Raw genomic sequence first — 20805 nt, forward strand, 5'->3', positions numbered from 1 at the left:
GTTTATATTGAATTTATTTATCATAATGCTATTTAAATTTGCCTCAACATTATGTATATTTTGTTTCTTGAATTATATAAGATTTTTGGTTGTTGTGATTTTACACTCTGTGGTTTTAAATAAAACGGGGTTATTTTTTCTCAGAAGTCATTATAATATTGTATCTGTTCGAACGCTTATTGGAAAAATGCTAATGCAGAAAGAGAGATGAATATGCGTTGAAACGTTAGTGAAATTCAAAAAAGTGATCAACGATAGACATTGAACGTTTACCTTATCGGCGGTTTTGGTCGTCCTTTCCAGCTAATGACAAGCCACAACTTCGGCCGTACTTTCAAGAAGCCAATGCGTCCATATGAAAAAGAACGTATTCACCGCGAACTTAAGGTTGTCGGTGAGTACGGTCTTAAGAACAAGCGTGAACTTTGGAGGGTTAATTATACACTTGCAAAAATCCGTAAAGCTGCTCGTAACCTTCTTATGCTTCCAGAAAATGACACAAAGCGTATCTTTGAAGGTGCAGCTCTCCTTCGTCGTCTTACACGTCTTGGTGTTCTCGATGAAACAAAGCAGAAACTCGATTATGTCCTTTCACTTACTCCAAATGATCTTCTTGATCGCCGTCTCCAAACACAAGTACACAAAGCAGCTCTTGCAAAATCCATCCATCATGCTCGTACACTTATTAACCACCGCCATATCGCTGTTGAAAACCAACTCGTCAATCAACCACAATTCCTCGTATGGAAAGAATCCGAGCGTAACATTCGTTATGCCGATAATTCTGTCATGACAACAGAAAAGGCCGGACGTAAGAGGAGAATGAGGGCTAAGGATGCTGCAAAGAAACAAGGAAAGGGTGATGATTTCTCTGAGTAAAAAAATTTTTAACAATATTATTTTTTCAAAATGTAATAAAAACATTGATTCATCTTACCTTGTTTAAGTTTATGAAAGAAAGAAAAATTATGCCCTATATATAAACAATATTTCTCAACAAATGTGTGACAACACTACAAGATGAAATATACGATAGAACTTTTTGAGCTTTGAAAATTTTCAATTCCATGAAATTTGATCGTTGTTGAAGTGATTTTTGAGCTGTTAATGGATGAATATCCGTAAAGTACTCAAATAATCAAAAAATTTCAATACTAAATTTTCTCAATTTTTGTCACCTAACGGCTGAAATCGATGAAGAATTCTTCACTTTATGGAAGCGGACCAAATCCTTGTTGCTACATCTCCAGCCCCAAAGGTTGAACTTGGAAAAATAGAAAAGCTTTCTGTTGGGTTTATTGCAGGTACCCTATCAAGAACAATAACTTCTCCACTTGATGTTGTCAAAATGCTCATGCAAGTATCTTCTAAAGGCGGAAATGTAAAAGATATTCTTGCAAAACTTTGGGAAGAAGATGGAATTGCGGGATTCTGGAGAGGCAACACTGCTGCATGCATTCGTCTCGGCCCTCAATCTGCAATCAAATTCTATGCATTTGGAGAAATCCAAAAGAAAATTGGTGGTGGTAAGCCACTAACAGGATTCCAAAGGACAATAGCTGGAGCAGCAGCAGGTACTATCAGTCAAGTCCTTACATATCCACTTGATGTTGCTCGTACTCGCATTACTGTCGATCCTAAGAAGTACAATGGCATATTCAGTACTCTTGCCACTATTATCAAAGAGGAAGGTGTTACTTCACTTTATTCGGGAATAGTACCTACAGTAATGGGCGTTATCCCATATGAAGGCGCACAGTTTTATGCATATGGAGGACTTAAAAACTTCTACGCAACAAAGATAGCACCAGGAAAACCAATTAGTCCATTTGCAAATTGTCTCATTGGTGCAACTGCAGGAATGTTCTCACAAACATTCTCTTATCCATTTGATGTAGTACGCAAGCGCTTGATGCTACGTGATGCAAATAACAAGCCAATTTATAATGGAATGTTTGATGCATTCGCAAAGATCATTAAGGAAGAAGGCCCAGTCGGTCTTTATCGCGGAGTTGGTCTTAACCTTGTTAAGGTTGTTCCATTTGCTGCTCTTCAATTCACACTTGTTGATGAAGTGACAAAAGCTTTGTACCGTGTAAAGGAGCAGAAATCTCAAAAAGCCCCACAAAAAAAGCAACAATCAAAGAAATAAAAGAACAGCACTGATTCTCTTGGTAAAGTTTTGTGTTTTTCCAAATGAAAATTTGAATGTTTTATAAAAAGTGCTTTCTTTCATTTTCTTTTCTTTTTCTTGCAGGAAATATAAAATTATTTCGTAAATCTTACAATAAAAATGAAATAAAATGCACCTATAAGATAATACGTAAGAACATTTTCGCAAAATATGATAAAATCATAAAATTTAATCATGGAAAACGACCGTTTGCACATGAAAAGTGACACCATGGCCGACCTTCGATAAAATGGGAGCTGGAACACCATCATTCGGTAAACGTCATAATAAGAGTCACACAATCTGCCGCCGCTGTGGAAGTCGATCATACCATATACAAAAGGGAAGGTGCGCAAAATGTGGATATCCTGAAGCTTCAATGCGCCATTATAATTGGGCAAAGAAGGCACATGCAAAGCGCACACAAGGAACTGGCCGCATGTCACACCTTAAGAAGTGCATGAAGAAGCTTCAAGCTATATATGCTCCTAAGAAATAAACATATTTAATGTATTTCTCAATTTTAGTTTTTTAACGCAAGCAAATCACAAGCATTCTTGGTACATTTTATGGAATATTTATTTTATGTGGTGTTGCAATAATGCTTAAAAATAATATTTTATTCACTTGAATATCCAGAATGCATCCAATGATAAAGTGCTTTAGCTATTTCATGGAGGGATTCATCAATTTCATCTGAAGTTATGTTTTCGTTGTGTGTCTGCAATGCAAAACTGTGAAGGCAGCCCATATACGCGCACAGTTTTTCGCTTTTTTTTCATTCTGTGTTCGGTTTGATCACATTTTTTCCCTGAAACCGGTTTGCTTTCCTTGTTATTTAATGATTCTTTTCCTAGGTTCGCCTTTGGAATTGTTGTAGATTGCGAAGCATGTTTCATTTTGTGTTTATTACTAGGTGTTGCTAGTTTTGGTAAGGAATACGATTGTTGATTTATTCATTGGCAAACTTATAATAAGTTGCCACCCACAAAAAAACGTCCACTTTTTAACACAAAAATATCTGATCGTTTTTTAGGCATCGAAGCTGTCCATTGGATGTTAAGAAAATGTCCACTTTTAGCTGTCGGGGGCTAAAAAAATGTCATATTACACCAATAAAAATTAATAATAAAAAATTAATATTTCGAAAATGTTCTTCAAAATCCGTTGGACCAAATATCGATTCAAAATTTATTTTAATGAAACTAAATGAGCAATGTACATTATGCAGTCTACTGTTACAGTTTATGTACTGATTAAATAGGAATATCAATTTATTATTTCGAGCAATTAGGTATAGCCAGAATAAGGCTTAATGAGGACGGTCCTATATTGGCCAATCTCTCTGGTTCGAATTTATCGTTTTCGCTTTTTTTTTCGAGAAATAGTTTTTTTGTTAAACATTTTTTTACGATGATTAATCAAAGAGCAGTCAGATACATTTATTTTAAATTAGAATATAACCATTAAAAAGAGAACAAAATTTGAGCGATAATTGGATACATTAATTTTGTCTTCGTTTATCTGTCTCGAACTCTTCGATTTTTTTTTATACATGTATATAAATTGTAAAAGAAATATTATTAAACATATTTATAACACTGATCAAAATAATGTAATCCACTAAATATAAGAATCAAATTCAGGAAAATATATCAATTTAACATGCATTCATAAATTTGTGATATTTTAAAAATTATTAGAAAAATTTAATTATATGTTTATTATCGATTTCCTATATGTTAACATTATTTCTTAAATTAATCAAATATTTTGCCGTACATTTCATTGATCTATATCACAATAAAATACCATTTTCACTATCTTCTGAGATATTTAACCATTTGGCATAATATTCTACAGATATTTTTGGCGTGAATTTTTGCTCTGCAAGTGCTTATCGTTCTTTAATATTTGCTTAATCATCATGTATCACAGTGGTAGTGATATAATTAGCCATTCCTTTTTTCTGGAAGCCAAAATAGGCTTCCACTATATCATTTAATTGAGGACTATATGGAACAGTAAAAATTTCATTCAATTTGCTATCCATGATAGCTTTTTGAACATCTTCAGTCCTGTGTATATTACAATTATCACGGATATTACAATACTTGCCCAAAGAGCTTATAGGCGCAGCGCGAGGATTAATCCTATCGTGTTTCTTGAAGGCGGTGTAAATTTTATAGATTTAATATTTTCAATGTTGTATTAAATAATTTAAATATAGATTCATTATAACTTCTGATTGCTCTTTAATTTGAGCATTATAATCATATTGATAATATTTTAAATTATTTAATTTTGCCCATGTTGCATCTCTATTTGCTATCCCTATATCACTTAATTTCCATGTCTCATTCGACAAAACTTTTTGTTCGACTTTAATGAAATTGATAAATAATTACCATTCTGGATCTGGTGGTCTTCCTATGATTGTTTCAGAAATTCCTCCCCCAGCAATATATTAGATTCCTAATAATGATGTGATTGAATTTTTTACCAAGAATGTCATTTGAGTAGATTCATGCAACTTGTATTCAAATTTTGATCTAGGATTCATTATTACTTTCGATTGATGTAAAATATTAATGTTCTCATTAATAATCGAAAAATAATTTTCATTCGATTATTTATATTCACATGATGTATATATTGAAAATGAAGCATTTCAGGTAATCTCTTCTTGTATTTGTATATATTCATTATTGAAATAATTAATCAAATTATTGGCATCAAACCGATTGTTATCACATATAATTAAATGATTTGAAACTCTCGTGATCGTTTTCCAATGCCCACTTCCTGGAGAGTTACCAAAGTGGTAGCAAAAACTACACAACATTTATGTAATTTGTTGTTTGAACTATGGAAATCTTTTGACCAAAACAGATCACATTTTGATGGTTCTTTTTCCTATCATTTTGTCGCTGACTTTTGTGATAGAAATGACCTTTCTATTAGTAAAATGCGGAAAAATATAAGGTCTGATTTGAACGAAGATGAAGTTGCTCACTTTGCAAAACAGTACATGAAAGCTCTATCGAACAAACTTCATGAATATATTTTGAACATGGATGAAACTCCATTGTTGATTTCCTATGGGGCAAATTCAGAGGCTACACGAAATCAGAGGCAGCTGATTTGTTCCTTACTTGTTGGAAGAAGCAGTAATCCAATCATGGAACTTTGCCGATATCATATCTGATGACGATATTGAAAATTAAATCGAAAGTTCTGCTGAAGACCAATGATATGAAGTATCTAATAAAGGGGAGTGAAGCAATCAGGTTTTCAGTGTTATTATTGAGGAAATTAATGGATTGAAAAGCCAAAACTTCATCATTTGCCATGTCAACGTGCTTTCTAAAGATCAAAATCAAATGAAGAACATCCAGTCCACCGAAGATTTTAATATAGCAAATTTCAAAAAAATGATGAACATCGGCCCAAAAATATTGGATTTCGTTTCTGAAAATACCCCAAAAATTTCGAAGTAAAAAATAATAATCGAAACTTTTTTTGAAAATTGGTAATAACAATATTTGAAATCGAATCGTATTCAAAGGGTTGCAATCTTCAAGGTGTCTTGATGGAAACAATTCTGAACCAACTTATGAAGCGATAATTTTCCGAGCAATAAATGTGTTAGCATTGAAAAAGTCATAACCGCCACAGAAAAAAAGAAAACTATGGCGATTCCTGTGTATTAATACTCTGCTTCTAGCTGAAGTTTTTTTATAAGAAAAAAATTCATATCATATTTAAATTTAAACATATTATTGCGAACCATGGGAAATTTGGGTATAATTTCAAGTAATGAACTAATTTTGAAATTATGGGTTGGTTGACCTTTATATATATATTTTTGAGTTGCCAAATTTAATATTTATGAAAATGAAATGATGAAATTTGTTAATATTTTAGTGTCATTATTAGATTAAACATACTAATTTTGGTATGACTGTTAACAATCAGTCTCATATGTCTTTCGTTTTATTGAAATTAATTAGTATATTAATTTTAGTGTTTCGATATCATTCAATTAGCCCGTATCGTTGCCCATATCGTTACCAAAGCGGCTGTATTCAAATTCGAATGACAATACGATCAAATATCACTCAATTAGCCCATATCATTACCCGAGTTGCCCATATCGTTGCTCAAAACAGTTATATTCAAAAAATTATGAACGATATGGGTGAAACCGCTTCATTTAATTGTCGCTAATAATATCCATATTCATGGTATATTAAAAAAATTATATCAAAAAATATTTATTTTTGAAAACAAATCTGGCCAGAATAAGTTAACTGAAGTTATTTTATTATCGATATTAAGTATTAAATTACTTATAGAGCTGGGTTCTCATTATCTTATAAAAATCGGGAAAAACTAGCATCATTATATAAAAATAATGAAATTTGAATTTGCTGTGTACCTTATGTGTTGTTATTAATACTATTTATATTATTGATAGTTGAAACTTTAGGACACCTATTGATTCTGATTTTTGCTATATAATTTGAATTTTTAATAATTTCTGGTATAAAATACTTTTTAATACTATTTATGAAATGTACATAAAGTCCTGACCCTCCCCCCCATTATATTATAGGCTGTTATAAGTTTATATATAAATATTCATATAATTTTAAAATATATTTATCGAAGATTTTATGAGTGTGGTTTATGCAATTGATTAATTAATTGCATATAGAGAAAAATTAAATTTAAATTTTGGTGACGTATAAAATTTGAGAAGAACCGTCACTCTTTTTTAATGCATGTCGTCGAACAAAGATTCATCATTAAATTTCCCTTCCTCTCAAGAAAAAGTTACAAATCCTTATACAGTGAAATGTTCGCTGTCTTGGGAAATAATACAATTCATATAAGTACCATCAAAAGATGGTGTAGAAAATTCGTAAATGATGACTTTTTATGTTTTGATGGGGAACGTACTGGGAGACCCCCATCTGATCTTATTCATCCAATTTCAAAAATTCTTCAAAAGCAACCATTTATTTCAGCTCGCTTAATTGCAAAACAATTATTAATGACTCCAAATACTGTATTAAAAGTTTATAATAAGGAGATGTGGTGAAGCTTTTCACTAGGAAATGAGTTCTTCATGATTTGATGGAATAACAAAAATTGAAAAAAGTCGATATGTCATAATCAATTTTGAACATATTAAATATAGCGGGAAAAAAAAATTTTAGTAAAATAATGACAGGGGATGAGTCATGGTTTTATTTTATATATCAAAGTTCTTATATGTAAGCAGCTTCACGTAATGAGATGCCAATACGTATTCAAAAGAAAATTTCCAGTGAAAAAATCATGTTGACAATGTTCTTTAATGGAAATTATTTATTATGCATTGATTTTCTTCCAAAAAATATAATATATGCTATTTCATCGATAATATTATTGAAAAAATAATTAAAAATACGAATGAGGATAAGAATCAATTGAAATTAAATCAAATGATGATTCATATGGACAATTGTAAAGTTCACAAAAAAAATTCAGTTCAACGAAAACTAAACAAAATGTAGCTTAAATCCATTTTTCACCCATCCTATTCTGCCGACATCATCCCGTGCGACTTTTGGTTATTTGGTTACTTAAAAAAATATTTGGAGGATAAAAAGATAAAATCGAAACATCAATTAAAAACCCAAATTTTAATGGAATGGGAACACGTCACTTTTGAAGAGCTTCAAAGTGTGTTCTTGGAATGGATCAAAAGATTGAAGTAAATAATAAAAAACAATGGATAATACAATATCACATAAATAAACAAGAACATCTAAAATTGTTTATTTATTGAGAGAGGAGGGGGGTCAGGACTTTTTGAACACCCTATAAAATTATTCCAGTTTCAAAACATAATAACATAGATGTCATTGTATCATAAGTTTATAAATATATCACACCACTTTTTATAGTTTTTTCTAAAATTATAACAAAATTATTCTTCGTTTCTTCTGCTCATGAACATCTTGTTGAACTAGAAAATTACCATCATCGAATCGAAGAAAGGAATTCATCCAGCCGTCCATCTTTAGAAAAATTCTTCATTCGTATAATAAAATTATAAGATTTAGTACTTTCCATTTGATCAATGATTTCTTTGACTAGTATGTTTGAATTTTCATTACTATGTGATTTAATTGAGTTAATAATTTCTTCTACAACGAGAATCGCTTTAAAAATAAGAAATAATAAAACGAGAATGATATGCATTTACAGAATAAGAAGTAAATGTTTGAAACATTTGAATGTTTCCGTAGAAAAAATGATGTATAATCAATTAATTAATGAAACATTTCGTTTATTAATAAATTAATATCTTTCAGAATATGATGGTACAATTGTTTGATTAAAATTAAAATTTATTTGTAAATTTAATTCTTGTTGTTTTCTTACATCGTCATTTCAAATCATCTTTAAAATTTCACACAGATTAATCTTTTTTTTTAAACATATTTCCCAATTATTCTTTGAAATTTTGTAATTTTTTTTAATTTTTTTTAAATGGATCAATTCTATTTATTAAATTATATCATATTACTTGATAAGGAAAATTTATATAAAATAATTTCATGAAATTTCCTATATTGTTAATTCAACATTTTTTTGAGTTAATACTTAATGATTTGTTCAAGCTTAATTAGGAATTGTGTGGAATTAGATTTAAGTTGAATGATGTTATTTATAATGCACTTATTCAATGAATGCGACATATTTGCTTCTGAGAAGTTATCCAATAACACTTTCTCAAAGGTAAATAACCGTCGATTTTTAATATGTTCATCTGGTCAAATAAGAAAAAAATATAAAATCAATAAACTTGGATCATTCCAATAGGTAGTACCATATTATCACCTACTAAGAGTAATAATTAAGTTTGATAAATCATATAAATATTTAAGAAAAAAGCTTTTAAATTTTAATCAAATATGTTTGTTCTCTATTTTTAATCAGCGTTTTCATCATTCTCCTCTGGTTTACTTATTTCTTGAGGAGGAATATCCGATTTCTTTTCTATGATACATGCAATTGTTACACCATCAGTATTTGGCTGAACATCAGTAACTCTAACTACAACAACATCATTTTCAGTAATGCTTTCACTTCCTCTGTACCACTTTCCTTGTTGAAATGACCAATCTTTTTTATGTTCATTTAAATCAACAGTTCCTTGGAAATAATCAAAAATTATTAAAGATAACGCAGAAGACGTTGAGTATGCAACTGTTGCAGGTAATAAGCATCCAGGATATGGTTTGAACACTAAAAATTCTGCTTGCATTTGAATATGAACAAATGGAGAATCAGCATATACAAAGCTACAAAGTTGCTTTTCGTCTTTAGAAATTGGCATAACCTTAGAAAAAGAAATGATTGTCCCTTTAAGTATTGGATCATACTTTAAAAGACGACTTGTGACCTCTAAACGTGCTGCCTTTTTAAGTTCTCCAATGTAATATTGTGCAAGGTCTACATAAAATTTAGCAGTGATTTTTTTAAATACAGACATTTGCACGACCAAAAAATTGGAAATCAAATTGAGAGCTTTAATTTTTGCCACCAATTTTGAGTTAAACATTATTTGCCAATACCTGGTTTTAAAAATCCACTTAATTCTTCGTTTTCGTGCTTTTAAATTGTTTGTTGCTAAAAAGATAATAATGATTATACCTCTAGTGTAGCATTAGACAGAAAGTTATCAAAAATATAATAATTTTTTTTTTATAAAAGCACTCAGTTTAAGATTTGAAAAGAAAAAGTTCTTTTAATAGGTTAATTTTTAAGGTAATTACTAGGTAGCAACATTATGGATAAATATAAATTGTTCATCAACAAATCATTTGATTTCAAGGAATAAATAAAAGGAAATATTGTTACAAAAGTTGTTCATCTCAATATTGAGGGCACTAAATCACTCTTAGGTAATAATTACATTTGGCATTAAATTATTTTTTTGCTTCAAGTTTCATGATCGTTTATTGATAAGAAATTGAAAGGGTTTGTTTATATATAAAACTACTTCTCTTCATCCTTAGCTTCAGCCCAAATCGAAAGATTTTGTTTCATTAGCCCTAGGGTTGTCATTGCCTCTTTTTGATCTATTTCATTTAGGTTCTGAAGAATTTGTTCTGAATTATTTATTTCGTTTTCAAGCATTTCCATAGCACTTTCTGTGTTCTTGCGAATTTCGTACCTGAAGACAGCGGCGTTTAGAACAAGAGTTAAACGAACAGTATCGAAAAATGGTAAATTGGAATCGCTGATATTAAATGCTTCGATATATGCTTCTTCACCCATATTAGCAGCGGACACGGATTCTGTTTCATCAGAGTACTCTGCAACGTATCTGTAAAAATCACCTTTTAACTTTAAGAGATAAACTGACATTTGTGGATCTTGTGCGTTTGGTATTAAAACATTATCAATAAGTCCAATAGCTTCTTTGCAAAGTGGGATTAATTTGTCACATAGTTCTTCTTTTTTCTTGAGCAAAAAAGATGCCATTTCTGTATGATTGAGCTCTTGCTCCATTTCGTAGAATGTATTAACTAACCCTAAAGAGTTTCTTAAACCATCGATAATTTGCTTATAAACTACTTGGAAATAACCTCTTGTTTTGTTATCTAAAACAGGATTTAAATTAATAAGCTCTTTTATGGTTTCGATTGCATCACCATTCCTCTTTTGGGTCAGATACAATGAACAAAAATAGATCAAATCTTCTTGTTGCTGAAGAAGGTCTTGCATTCGATCTTAACCTTTTTATTCTGAACCGAAAAGAAAAGAAAACTCTTTCTAGAACACCGAATTTTTGATTAATTTTTATACGAATTAAAATTATTGTTATACGCTTATTTTTATAGAATACCCTATATTAAAAATTCGGAAATATCATATTTTTCTTGAGATATTTTTGTTTTTTGCCATCTAAAAATAAATCGTTGAAAATAAACTTATTCAACGGTTTTTATATCAAGAATAATTCATTGACTTTTGAGTTGGCGATGGAAGTTTTTCAGTATAAAACGATAGTTTACATCGTCGTAATATTCCAAGAGCAACTTCATTTCATGTTTTCAAACAATTTTCTCAATTAATAACTAACATTTTAAGCAATAACCTAATTTCAATGTTTGTCTTATTGATATTTATTAAAAAAAATCATGTTTTTGGTTATTACAAAATTTATAATTTTTTGAAATTTAATCTTAATTTATATTTTATGAATACATTCTATTTCTTTTGTTGAAGTAATTGCAGCAATGTATGTATTTTATCAAATTTGATTTTACCATCTATTTCGATATTAATATCTAATCGTCAATATTAAAGATTAATACATTCTCAAATTAATTTCAAATAATAAAATCGGATATGTTTTATTCAAACAATTGTTTTATATAGGAAATATTTATTTATTTTTCTTTTCAAGTTTCTTCTTTCTTATATGCGCCCTCATTTTCAAATATGTTTTGATTGCTTGGTTTCCATCGTCTTCGCGTGCCTTTGCACGTTTTCCTTCGAACGATGATTTCTTCTGCTTTTTGTTTGGTTTCTCTTTTTTGCTCTGAATTTTTGTGTTTTCTTTTTTCTCTTTCTTCTTTTCGTTTCTTTGCGTTTTTTCTTTCATCTTTTTGGCCTTTTCGGGATTCGACCTCTGTACGATGATTGTTTCGTTTTTGAACTTCGCTTGGTTGAACTTTAACGCAAGTGGAACTGAGTCTTCTTCTTGGAATGTGACGTATGCGACGCCGCGGCTTCTTCCGCGCTCATCGTGTGGGATTCTGACGTGATGTATATCGCCACATGATTTGAAAATTTCGATAACCTCCTCTTCGGTGGCATCAAATGGTACATGGCCAATAAATACTGTCCGCTTGTTTGTGTCTTTGTCGATTTTAGACTTCTCTCCGGCAGCTTTGGCATGATCAGCTCGTAAAACATGATCAAAATGTGTAGAGCCATTGATTTTATTGATATACTCATCTATGTTGTCATTGGATTTTAGAACAACATAAGCTGAACAGGTACCTGCTTGATTAATTTCATGTCGACGAACAGCTACCTTACGAGAAAGTTTAGATTTGGTGTCAATTGGAATGTTTCGAATTCGAATTGATTCAACAATACTTGTTGGTGTAAATAATTTTTTGATTTCTTGGGATTTGATACTAGCTGGCAAGTTTCCAATAAAAACTGTTCGTGTTAAACGTTCTGCTTCATCAACTTGATTCAAAACCATTCCATGTTTGAAACCTCTTTGATCTTCTTCTATTAAATCTGGTTCAACTTCTAATGTTTCTTTCCCTAAAAATCTATCTAATAATTTTGATGGGTTACTTGTTGCGAAAAAATCATCAAGAGAATCTTTTTCGCTCATCTGTTGAATTAAATTGTGTTTGGTATGGTCGAAAAGCCGTCACTTTTTGGGGCACCTTAAGTGCATTTTATGTAAAGATTTCAATTTCCTTTCCTAATGGAATTTTTTTATCATAAAGAAATAATGTTATTTTCAAAATTAGTATGAGTTTGTTTATTAGACACATCTATATATTGAAGATTTCTATATTGTGAAAATGTGCTTGAGCTAATGTAGCGTTTTTGTCGTATCACCAGTGATTTATGTGATGAATGAAACAAAGAAGAAAATAAATTTGCTAAATAAAAATTGTTTGATGAAAAATGTGTTTTAATGTTTATATATTTAAATGCGCAAAAATGTAATTTATATAATAATTAATATTGACTATTCGATGTGGATATTGTTCATTTATTTGCTAAAACAAAATGAAAACTTTATTCTTGAAAAACATTAATTTTTTTTTGCTATTCAAAAAGTCGGGCGGAATAAACCATCGGTAATTCAACAATTCGCCAATTTCCAAGCACCAAAGAAGCAGCTTTCAACAGATCTTCTGGCCGAATTTTCCTCATATTTTAATGAAACATAAATGAAATTTTAGTAAAAAAAATGATTCAGAAAATTTACATAATAAATAAACAGAATTTATTTTTAACTTTAGACGTCAATCAAAAGCATTACAGACCAAGATAACATTTAAATATACTACTTTGCATAACAATCATTGTTTTGATTTCTAAATTTGCTTTAAACATAAAAAGCTTATTAATTTTTTTTGTTTTCTCTTTTTGTCTTAATGGACAAGTAGAAATATTATGGCCAGATTTATGGCAATAACTGCAACAATGTTTTTTTAAAAAACTCGAAATAATTCTAGATGGTACAGTTGTCTGTACTCCTGGTGTCTTAATAATCTTATTCGCATTTGGATCAACTTCAACTTTTTTACTATCGACATCTTCAAAAAATTTTCTGAAACTGTTCTTTATGTCTTCTGATTTAGAAGCAATTGAAATATAAAGAGTCAATCGATCCATCAAATTATTGAAAGACCAGTTTTCATTTGTTGGTAAATCTAGCTTTTCAATAAGTGCCTTTGTTTGATTTTTATTTATTAATGAATGTAAAAAATATTTTTCTGGAATTTCATCAATATTTCATCTGGACCATATGTCATTATTCTTTTATATAAAATATGTACACATGGTAGATCATCTTTGATGCAATTGCATATATCAATTTTTTCATGAGCTTTTTGTCGAATTAAAAAATTTTCGTTTTGTAACATTTGGATTATTCTTATACATTCTTCATATCTTTTGTTGAGTATTGAAATTGCATATTCGCCTAAATCATTTTGATTATATATGTAATTTTTGACTTTTGATTGCTTAGAAGATATATTTTGTTTGATTAAATTTTCGCATTGCTTTACAAATAAACATATAATTTCTTTTAAAGATAATCTTTTATGTTCTGTTCGCTTATTAATATTTCCGAAAAGCCCCTTATTTGTATTAGTTGTCGTATGTTTTTAGAGAATCAGGGTATTGAGAATTTTTGGATCATAATGATCAATAATATTAATTAAATTGGTAATATGCTTATTAGTTTTCGGGTAAATGCAATTAATATTTTGCAAATATCGAATATATTGATCTCTATATATTTTTTCATTAACGAAGTCCAAAAAATATTGAAGAATCTCTTTCCCTAACTTAACATTAATTTGTTTTTGAATATTTCTTCCGATATGTAATCTACAATAAACTATTGATGAAAATGAAAAAATATTATTAATTGAATTTTTTTGAGCAATTAGCCTATCGATCAGAAATACTCTAATATTGCCAATGAAATGTTTTGATGATGACATAATTTCGGTAAAATTTTCTCATCTTTTCCTGAAATTATCGAAATGCATAAAATTTGTACTTTATTATTTTCATCAAATACTAAGAATGGCAAAATCGGGAAATCAAAGTAAATGGTGCACATGGTGTCATCAATTACAACAATATCTTGAGCATATGCACATTCTCTAATTTTAGAATTAATTCATTATTCATTAAGAAATTTAATTTCGAAATCAAATTTCCAAAAAAAATCAAATTCACCTTTAATCTGCTCAACATAATGTTGTAAATTTTGAATTTCATTTGACAGATATTTTTTTTTCTCTTTTCTTGTAACATTATACATTTGCTGTGGCAACAAATTTGCGCTAATCATTTTCCTCAAACTCGTGGAAGGAATACCTTTCAATACACCTCGTCTTAAAATATCTTTTTCTTCACTTGTAATGAGTGGAATATGAATTTCAATATATAATCTATCTATGCTATGATTGTGATAAATGTTTTGATAATCTATGCTGTAAATAATACCATTTTTGATATAAATTTTGAATTTCGAATTACAACCAGTTTTTTTATTCGTGTGAAATTTACATATAAATTGAATATAGGATTTCTGAAACCCAGAACGATTCATCTTTGAATCTTGGCGAGAATAAGGAATTTTGAATCTAATTAATTCATTAATAATAAATTGCTTGATTGATGGTTGAAAATTATTGATATGCTTTCTTTTCAAAATTATGATAAAATTAATAAAACTATTTGGTGTTGGTCTAATGAAAATACCAATACATTCTAATTCCAAAATTAGCTTTTCCTCATAATTTAAACAACAATGTTCGGGAATAATCGAAATTGAATTTGAATTATTTGAAAGATTTTTGTTTTGCAATTTGATATTATTTTGCATATGAGTTATTTTAGGTTTTTTAACTATATCATATGGAATAGATTTAGGATAATCATTTTCAAAAAATAATGCATTTAAAATTCTTGACATTAAGGTGTTTTCATACGGAATATTAAAGTCAAATAAATGAGAATTTGGATGTTCAAAAGAATGAGAATTTGGATGTTCAAAAAAATGGAAATTTGGATGTTCAAAAAAATGGAAATTTGGATGTCCAAAAAAATTAGAATTTGGATGTTCAAAAGAATGAGAACTTGGATGATCAGATATTATTGCAGCACTTTGATTCTCTACTTTGCTCATAATATATCGAATGACTTTGGCGCCAAAACAATTTATTAACAAAAGTTTTTTTGAATAGAGACCGTTTATTTGCCGTGGAAATACGATTCCAACCATTTCTTCATTCACAAATCTTACAGTTTTTGAATATAACTACGATAATTTTTTATTCATTTAAATTAAATAATTTACATCAATAAGATGCTTTGAATTTGACACTTTTTTTGAAAAATTCAAGTGTAACGATAAAATGGGAAACAGTCAAGCACAGATCGAAGATCAATCCAAAAATTACTTGCAAATGTTACAAGAGATAGAGGAAATTATTTTGAATTTGAGGGAAGATAATTTAGATCAATCAATTGATTTAACCTTAAATCTTAAAAACGCACAATTTCTGTATTCATTTAATTTTATTATTTGTCAAATAATTTATACATATTTTGTTTTTCAAAATCAATCTGTTAAAATATTTTTTGATTATTTAAAATTGCTTCAAACAAAAGAAGATGAAAATGAAGAAAGAAATAAGATAATTAATATTTTTGCTAAACTTCTAATGTATTATGAAACACAAGATTCATATTATCTTCTAGAAAAATTGCTTGAAAATAATTTAATTGACCAAAAAATAATCATGAATAAGAAATCATTATATTTTTTTGTTTACCATAAATCAGTAGATAACAAATCGAAATATGTCACACACTTTCTTAAAAATTACAACGAACTTTCAAAGAATGATTGGGAACTTCATAAGAAATTAATTAAAGAAGGATTTAATCCGAATGAAATTGCGAAAATAATTCGAAATGATGAAATCGAGAAACTTCAAGAAATATCATCACGAACAAATTTTAATTTTAATCAAACAATTGAACCATCACTTTATGAAAGATGTGATTTTATTAATCAATATAATATTTCATTAATTGATTATGCTGCATTTTTTTCTGCAGTTAAATGTTTCAAATATTTACTTATGAATGGAGCAAAAGTAAATAATACAGGCAAATATGCAATTGCAGGTGGAAATGAAGAAATTATTCATTTATGCGAACAAAATCATTCATCATTCGAAGATGCATATGAAACAGCAATACAATTTCATCGGAATGATATTTTTTACTATCTTTATGACAGTAAAACTATTGCAAATCGAACTTTGGAAAAATTAGAAGAAAAATGCGTTTTATATCATAACTATAAAATTCTTTCATTTTTGATAGAAAATGGAATAAAAAATTATAGTTTATGCATTAAGGGATCAATTGAATCAGGAAATATATTTCTAATGAAATATTTTCTTCTGGAAAAAGAAAATCCAAAATTTAATTTGGAATTAATTTTATTATCTCGAAACATAGAATTTATTATATATTCTCTTAACAAAAAATGGTCGGAAATCAATCTCTATAATTTGGTTTATTTTAATAATTTGGTATATCAAACTTTTTTTTGAAGTTTTCTTTAAATATTTTTCTTAGAATTTATTAATAACTCTAATTTTGACGAAACTGAAATTTGTATGTTCATAAACGAACAAAACCTTATTAATGATAAATTTTTTTTCTAATTTTTAAACATTATTTTGATAATTTAATGTTACGTTATAATATTTAGGAATTATTTTAATTATTTAAAATATTACTTTCATGGGCATCTGAAAAAAATCATATAGAAATAGTTAAATTACTTCTTAAACAAAAGGGAATTAAAATTAATGAGAAAGGCATTTATCTTAATAATTTTGGAACATTTCACAATAATATTTGGAAATTATTAAAAATATTTGATATGCCGCTTTTTAATGCAGTAAAAGAAGGTAATTTAGAAATAGTTAAATTACTTCTTAAACAAAAAGAAATTGATATTAATGCTAGAAAAATTTATTTGGTTTATTTGAAATTTATTTAAATAATTTTGGTATGCCTCAAAATAATATTTGGAAATTATTTAAATTATATTATACAGCTTTTGAAATAGCAATCGAAAAAGGACATATAGAAATAATTAAATTATTTCTTAAACAAAAAAGACTTGATATTAATGAAAAAATTTTTACTCGTTTTATTTTGGGTTTATTTAAATAATTTAATAATATTTCAAAATAATATTTGGAAATTATTTAAATTATTTAAAAGAGCTCTTATTTATGCATCTGAAAATGGTCATATAGATATAGTTAAATTACTTCTTGAACAAGAAGGAATTGATATTAATGCTCAAGATATTTGTTTGTTTTATTTAATATTTGTTTTAATAATTTTATATTTCAAAATAATATTTGGAAATTATTTAAATTATTTAGAACAGCACTTATATGGGCATCTTATAAAGGTCATATAGAAATAGTTAAATTACTTCTTGAACAAGAAGGAATTGATATTAATGCTCAAGATATTTGTTTGTTTTATTTAATATTTGTTTTAATAATTTGGGATTTCATTATAATATTCGGTAATTATATAAGTTATTTGATACAGCACTTATGTATGCAATGAATTCTAATAGATATAATATAATTGATTTATTACTCAAACAAAAAGAAATCGATTTAGATGCTAAAGATATTTATATATTATGTATGCATTTTGTTTTTTGCATTTAATGTTTTATATTAGTATTTGGAATATATTTAAAATATTTTCTACAGTTCTTATATATTCATTGGGCTGTGATAAGGATGAAGTTATTAAATTATTGTTTCGTAGGGAAGAAGAATTTACGATCAATTATAAGGATATATATTTGTTTTATTTATTTTTTATTTTAATAAATTTATATTTCAAAATAAAATTTGGAATATGATTAAATTATAAAGAACACCACTTATGTGTGCATCTTTGAAGGGTAATGTGGAAGCTGCACGAATACTTTTAGAACAAAAGGAAACTAATATTAATGATGTAAATGATTATTTATGTTACATAATAACTCATGTTTAATTTTGATGTTTTCCATTATAAATTGAAGTTTTAATAAATTATTTCAGACTACACTTATATTAGCATCTATAGAAGGATTTTATGAAATGGTTAAATTACTTCTTGAACAAGAAGATGTAAATATCAATGCTAAAGATGTTAATTTTTTAATAATAGATTATGTGAAAATATTTTTGGGTTTTTATTTGTTATTGTGTGTTAATTTAAATTAATCAAAACTTCACTGATATGGGCATCTGAAAAAGGACATGAAAATATTGTTGAATTACTTCTCAAACAAGAAGGAATTGACGTTAATGCTAAAGATATTTATAAGTTTTGTTTAATTTTCGTCTAATTTTTATGGTATATCATAGAAATACTTGGAAATTACCTAAATTGTTTTGGACTGCACTTATTTGGGCATCTAATAATGGTAATATAAATATAGTAAAAAAACTTGCTAAAGATAAAAGAATTGATATCAATGCAAGAAATTTTTGTATTTATTATTTGATATTTTTTTGATTCTTTTTGGATTTCTAAATTACATTTGGAAATTATGTAAATTATTTAAAACAGCACTTATAAAAGCAGCTGAAAATGGTAAAACTACTATAGTTGCATTTCTTATAGAGCAAGATGGTATAGATATCAATGCGAGTGATGTTAAAATGCTTTATGTAATATATGTTATCAATATTTAAATTTTCAATATAAAACTTGAAATTTATTAAAATTGATTGAAACAGCTCTTACATATGCAACTAAAAAAGGTTATGATGAAATTGTAGAATTACTAGAAAATATATAAAGGTTAGCAAAAATGATTTTGGAATAAAAATTTAATTCAAAAAAAACACGTTTAATTTTATATAAAAATCTTTAAAATTATGATGTTATAAGTTTTTCTGCAAGAATTAGTCGTTTCCAGTTTGTATCAATAAAATTTATTTCATAAAATTTTCACTAACATTCTGCCAGAGCCAGATTTTGCTAAAAAAATGCTTTGATCGTTTTCCCCAATGATTGTGTTGAAATTGATCGGTTGCACATTCAACATTTTTGATAGCTATCGTGTTTTATCGTTCATTCAAATAACCGATATTTTGAAATAAAAAAAAGTTCTTGAAAATGAAAAAAAAAAGTTCTGAAGAAATATTTCAGCAAAACAGTATATTTTTATTAAAAAACAATTTTTTCAATCCCAATTAATTTGTATTACATCAGACTGAATGATTCTCTCATTACAAACCAAACATTTCTTCAAATTTAACACTTTCTCAATGCAATGATCACAAAACAAATGTCCGCATTTAGTCACACAATATGAAACATCATTGTCACAGTTATAACATGAAACAGCAGATTTCAAAAATTCATAAGCTTCATCATTATTAGGAACATCAATTTTTGAATTTTTTAATTCAAAATCTTGATTTTTCATGTTTTTTTCTTTTGTTAATTGAATTTCTTTCTTTATCTCTAATAATTTTTTCATTTCTTTTTTTTCTAATTCCTTTAATTCGTTAAAAATTTCTTTCTTCCATAAATTCAATGATATTTGATCGTTATCATTCAAAAAGTTAATTAACGGATTCCTTGGTTCTATGTTAATTAAAGTTGAAATACAAAATTCGATAGAATTCGACATCTTTTCGAAATATTTATATTGTTTTGATAAACTTGTTGTGTATTGTTTTGTAGCGTTTTGTAAATCGATTCTTTTTTTCTTTAAATTTTCCATTTTTTCATTGTTTATTGGAATTTGATGTTGTTGAAACATTTTGTTATATCTCACTTCGAGTCCATTATATGCATTTGTTGCTCGTACAATTAATTGATCAAGACGTGAACAACCAACTGCTAGATCTTGAGAGATAACTTTTAACTTTGTTTTGATGGCATTTGATGATTGATTTTCATCAAATGTTCGTATCATTTTGCGATATTTCCCTTCAGATGCTAACCAATCACTTAGACTATTAGTTAATTCTCGAGTAGATGTTAAATTTTGATTCGAGTATATTTGCTTTAAATAATTATAAATCCTTAATTTTAAGACAAGAGAATTATATTTGGCGGTTGCCGTTAAGTAAACTTCTGAATTTTCATGGATAACCGTTTGATATTTTTGGAAATGATCTAAAAAATCTGCTAAACTCGAACGTATTGACTCACAGATAGTCTTAATGCTGGGGCTAGACATGTCATATTGATTAATTTGTGATTTCTGTTGATTCAAATAT

General features: G+C 27.9%; 6 protein-coding genes across 6 annotated transcripts; 3 read left to right on the forward strand and 3 right to left on the reverse strand.

Annotated features, from left to right (window-relative positions):
- Positions 1–306: 306 nt before the first annotated feature.
- Positions 307–879, forward strand: GO595_004906 (40S ribosomal protein S9-1; the record flags this gene model as incomplete). Its single annotated transcript, XM_067918090.1, has 1 exon — positions 307–879. The coding sequence occupies one exon, from the start codon at positions 307–309 to the stop codon at positions 877–879; it is 573 nt and encodes a 190-aa protein (XP_067774924.1).
- A 334-nt stretch (positions 880–1213) lies between these two features.
- GO595_004907 (mitochondrial coenzyme A transporter SLC25A42-like) lies at positions 1214–2152 on the forward strand (the record flags this gene model as incomplete). The annotated part of the gene is made up of 1 exon (XM_067918091.1): positions 1214–2152. The coding sequence occupies one exon, from the start codon at positions 1214–1216 to the stop codon at positions 2150–2152; it is 939 nt and encodes a 312-aa protein (XP_067774925.1).
- Positions 2153–2423: 271 nt separating this feature from the next.
- On the forward strand, positions 2424–2672 carry GO595_004908 (60S ribosomal protein L37-B; the record flags this gene model as incomplete). Its single annotated transcript, XM_067918092.1, has 1 exon — positions 2424–2672. One exon carries the CDS (start codon positions 2424–2426, stop codon positions 2670–2672), a length of 249 nt encoding a protein of 82 aa, XP_067774926.1.
- Positions 2673–9161: 6489 nt separating this feature from the next.
- Positions 9162–9725, reverse strand: GO595_004909 (DNA-directed RNA polymerase I subunit RPA43; the record flags this gene model as incomplete). Its single annotated transcript, XM_067918093.1, has 1 exon — positions 9162–9725. One exon carries the CDS (start codon positions 9723–9725, stop codon positions 9162–9164), a length of 564 nt encoding a protein of 187 aa, XP_067774927.1.
- A 506-nt stretch (positions 9726–10231) lies between these two features.
- GO595_004910 (14-3-3 protein) lies at positions 10232–10963 on the reverse strand (the record flags this gene model as incomplete). The annotated part of the gene is made up of 1 exon (XM_067918094.1): positions 10232–10963. The coding sequence occupies one exon, from the start codon at positions 10961–10963 to the stop codon at positions 10232–10234; it is 732 nt and encodes a 243-aa protein (XP_067774928.1).
- Positions 10964–11627: 664 nt separating this feature from the next.
- Positions 11628–12596, reverse strand: GO595_004911 (nucleolar protein 12; the record flags this gene model as incomplete). Its single annotated transcript, XM_067918095.1, has 1 exon — positions 11628–12596. One exon carries the CDS (start codon positions 12594–12596, stop codon positions 11628–11630), a length of 969 nt encoding a protein of 322 aa, XP_067774929.1.
- Positions 12597–20805: the final 8209 nt, after the last annotated feature.

This window comes from Histomonas meleagridis (assembly GCF_020186115.1).
Source record: "Histomonas meleagridis strain 2922-C6/04-10x chromosome Unknown contig_30, whole genome shotgun sequence".
Lineage (NCBI taxonomy): Eukaryota > Parabasalia > Tritrichomonadida > Dientamoebidae > Histomonas > Histomonas meleagridis.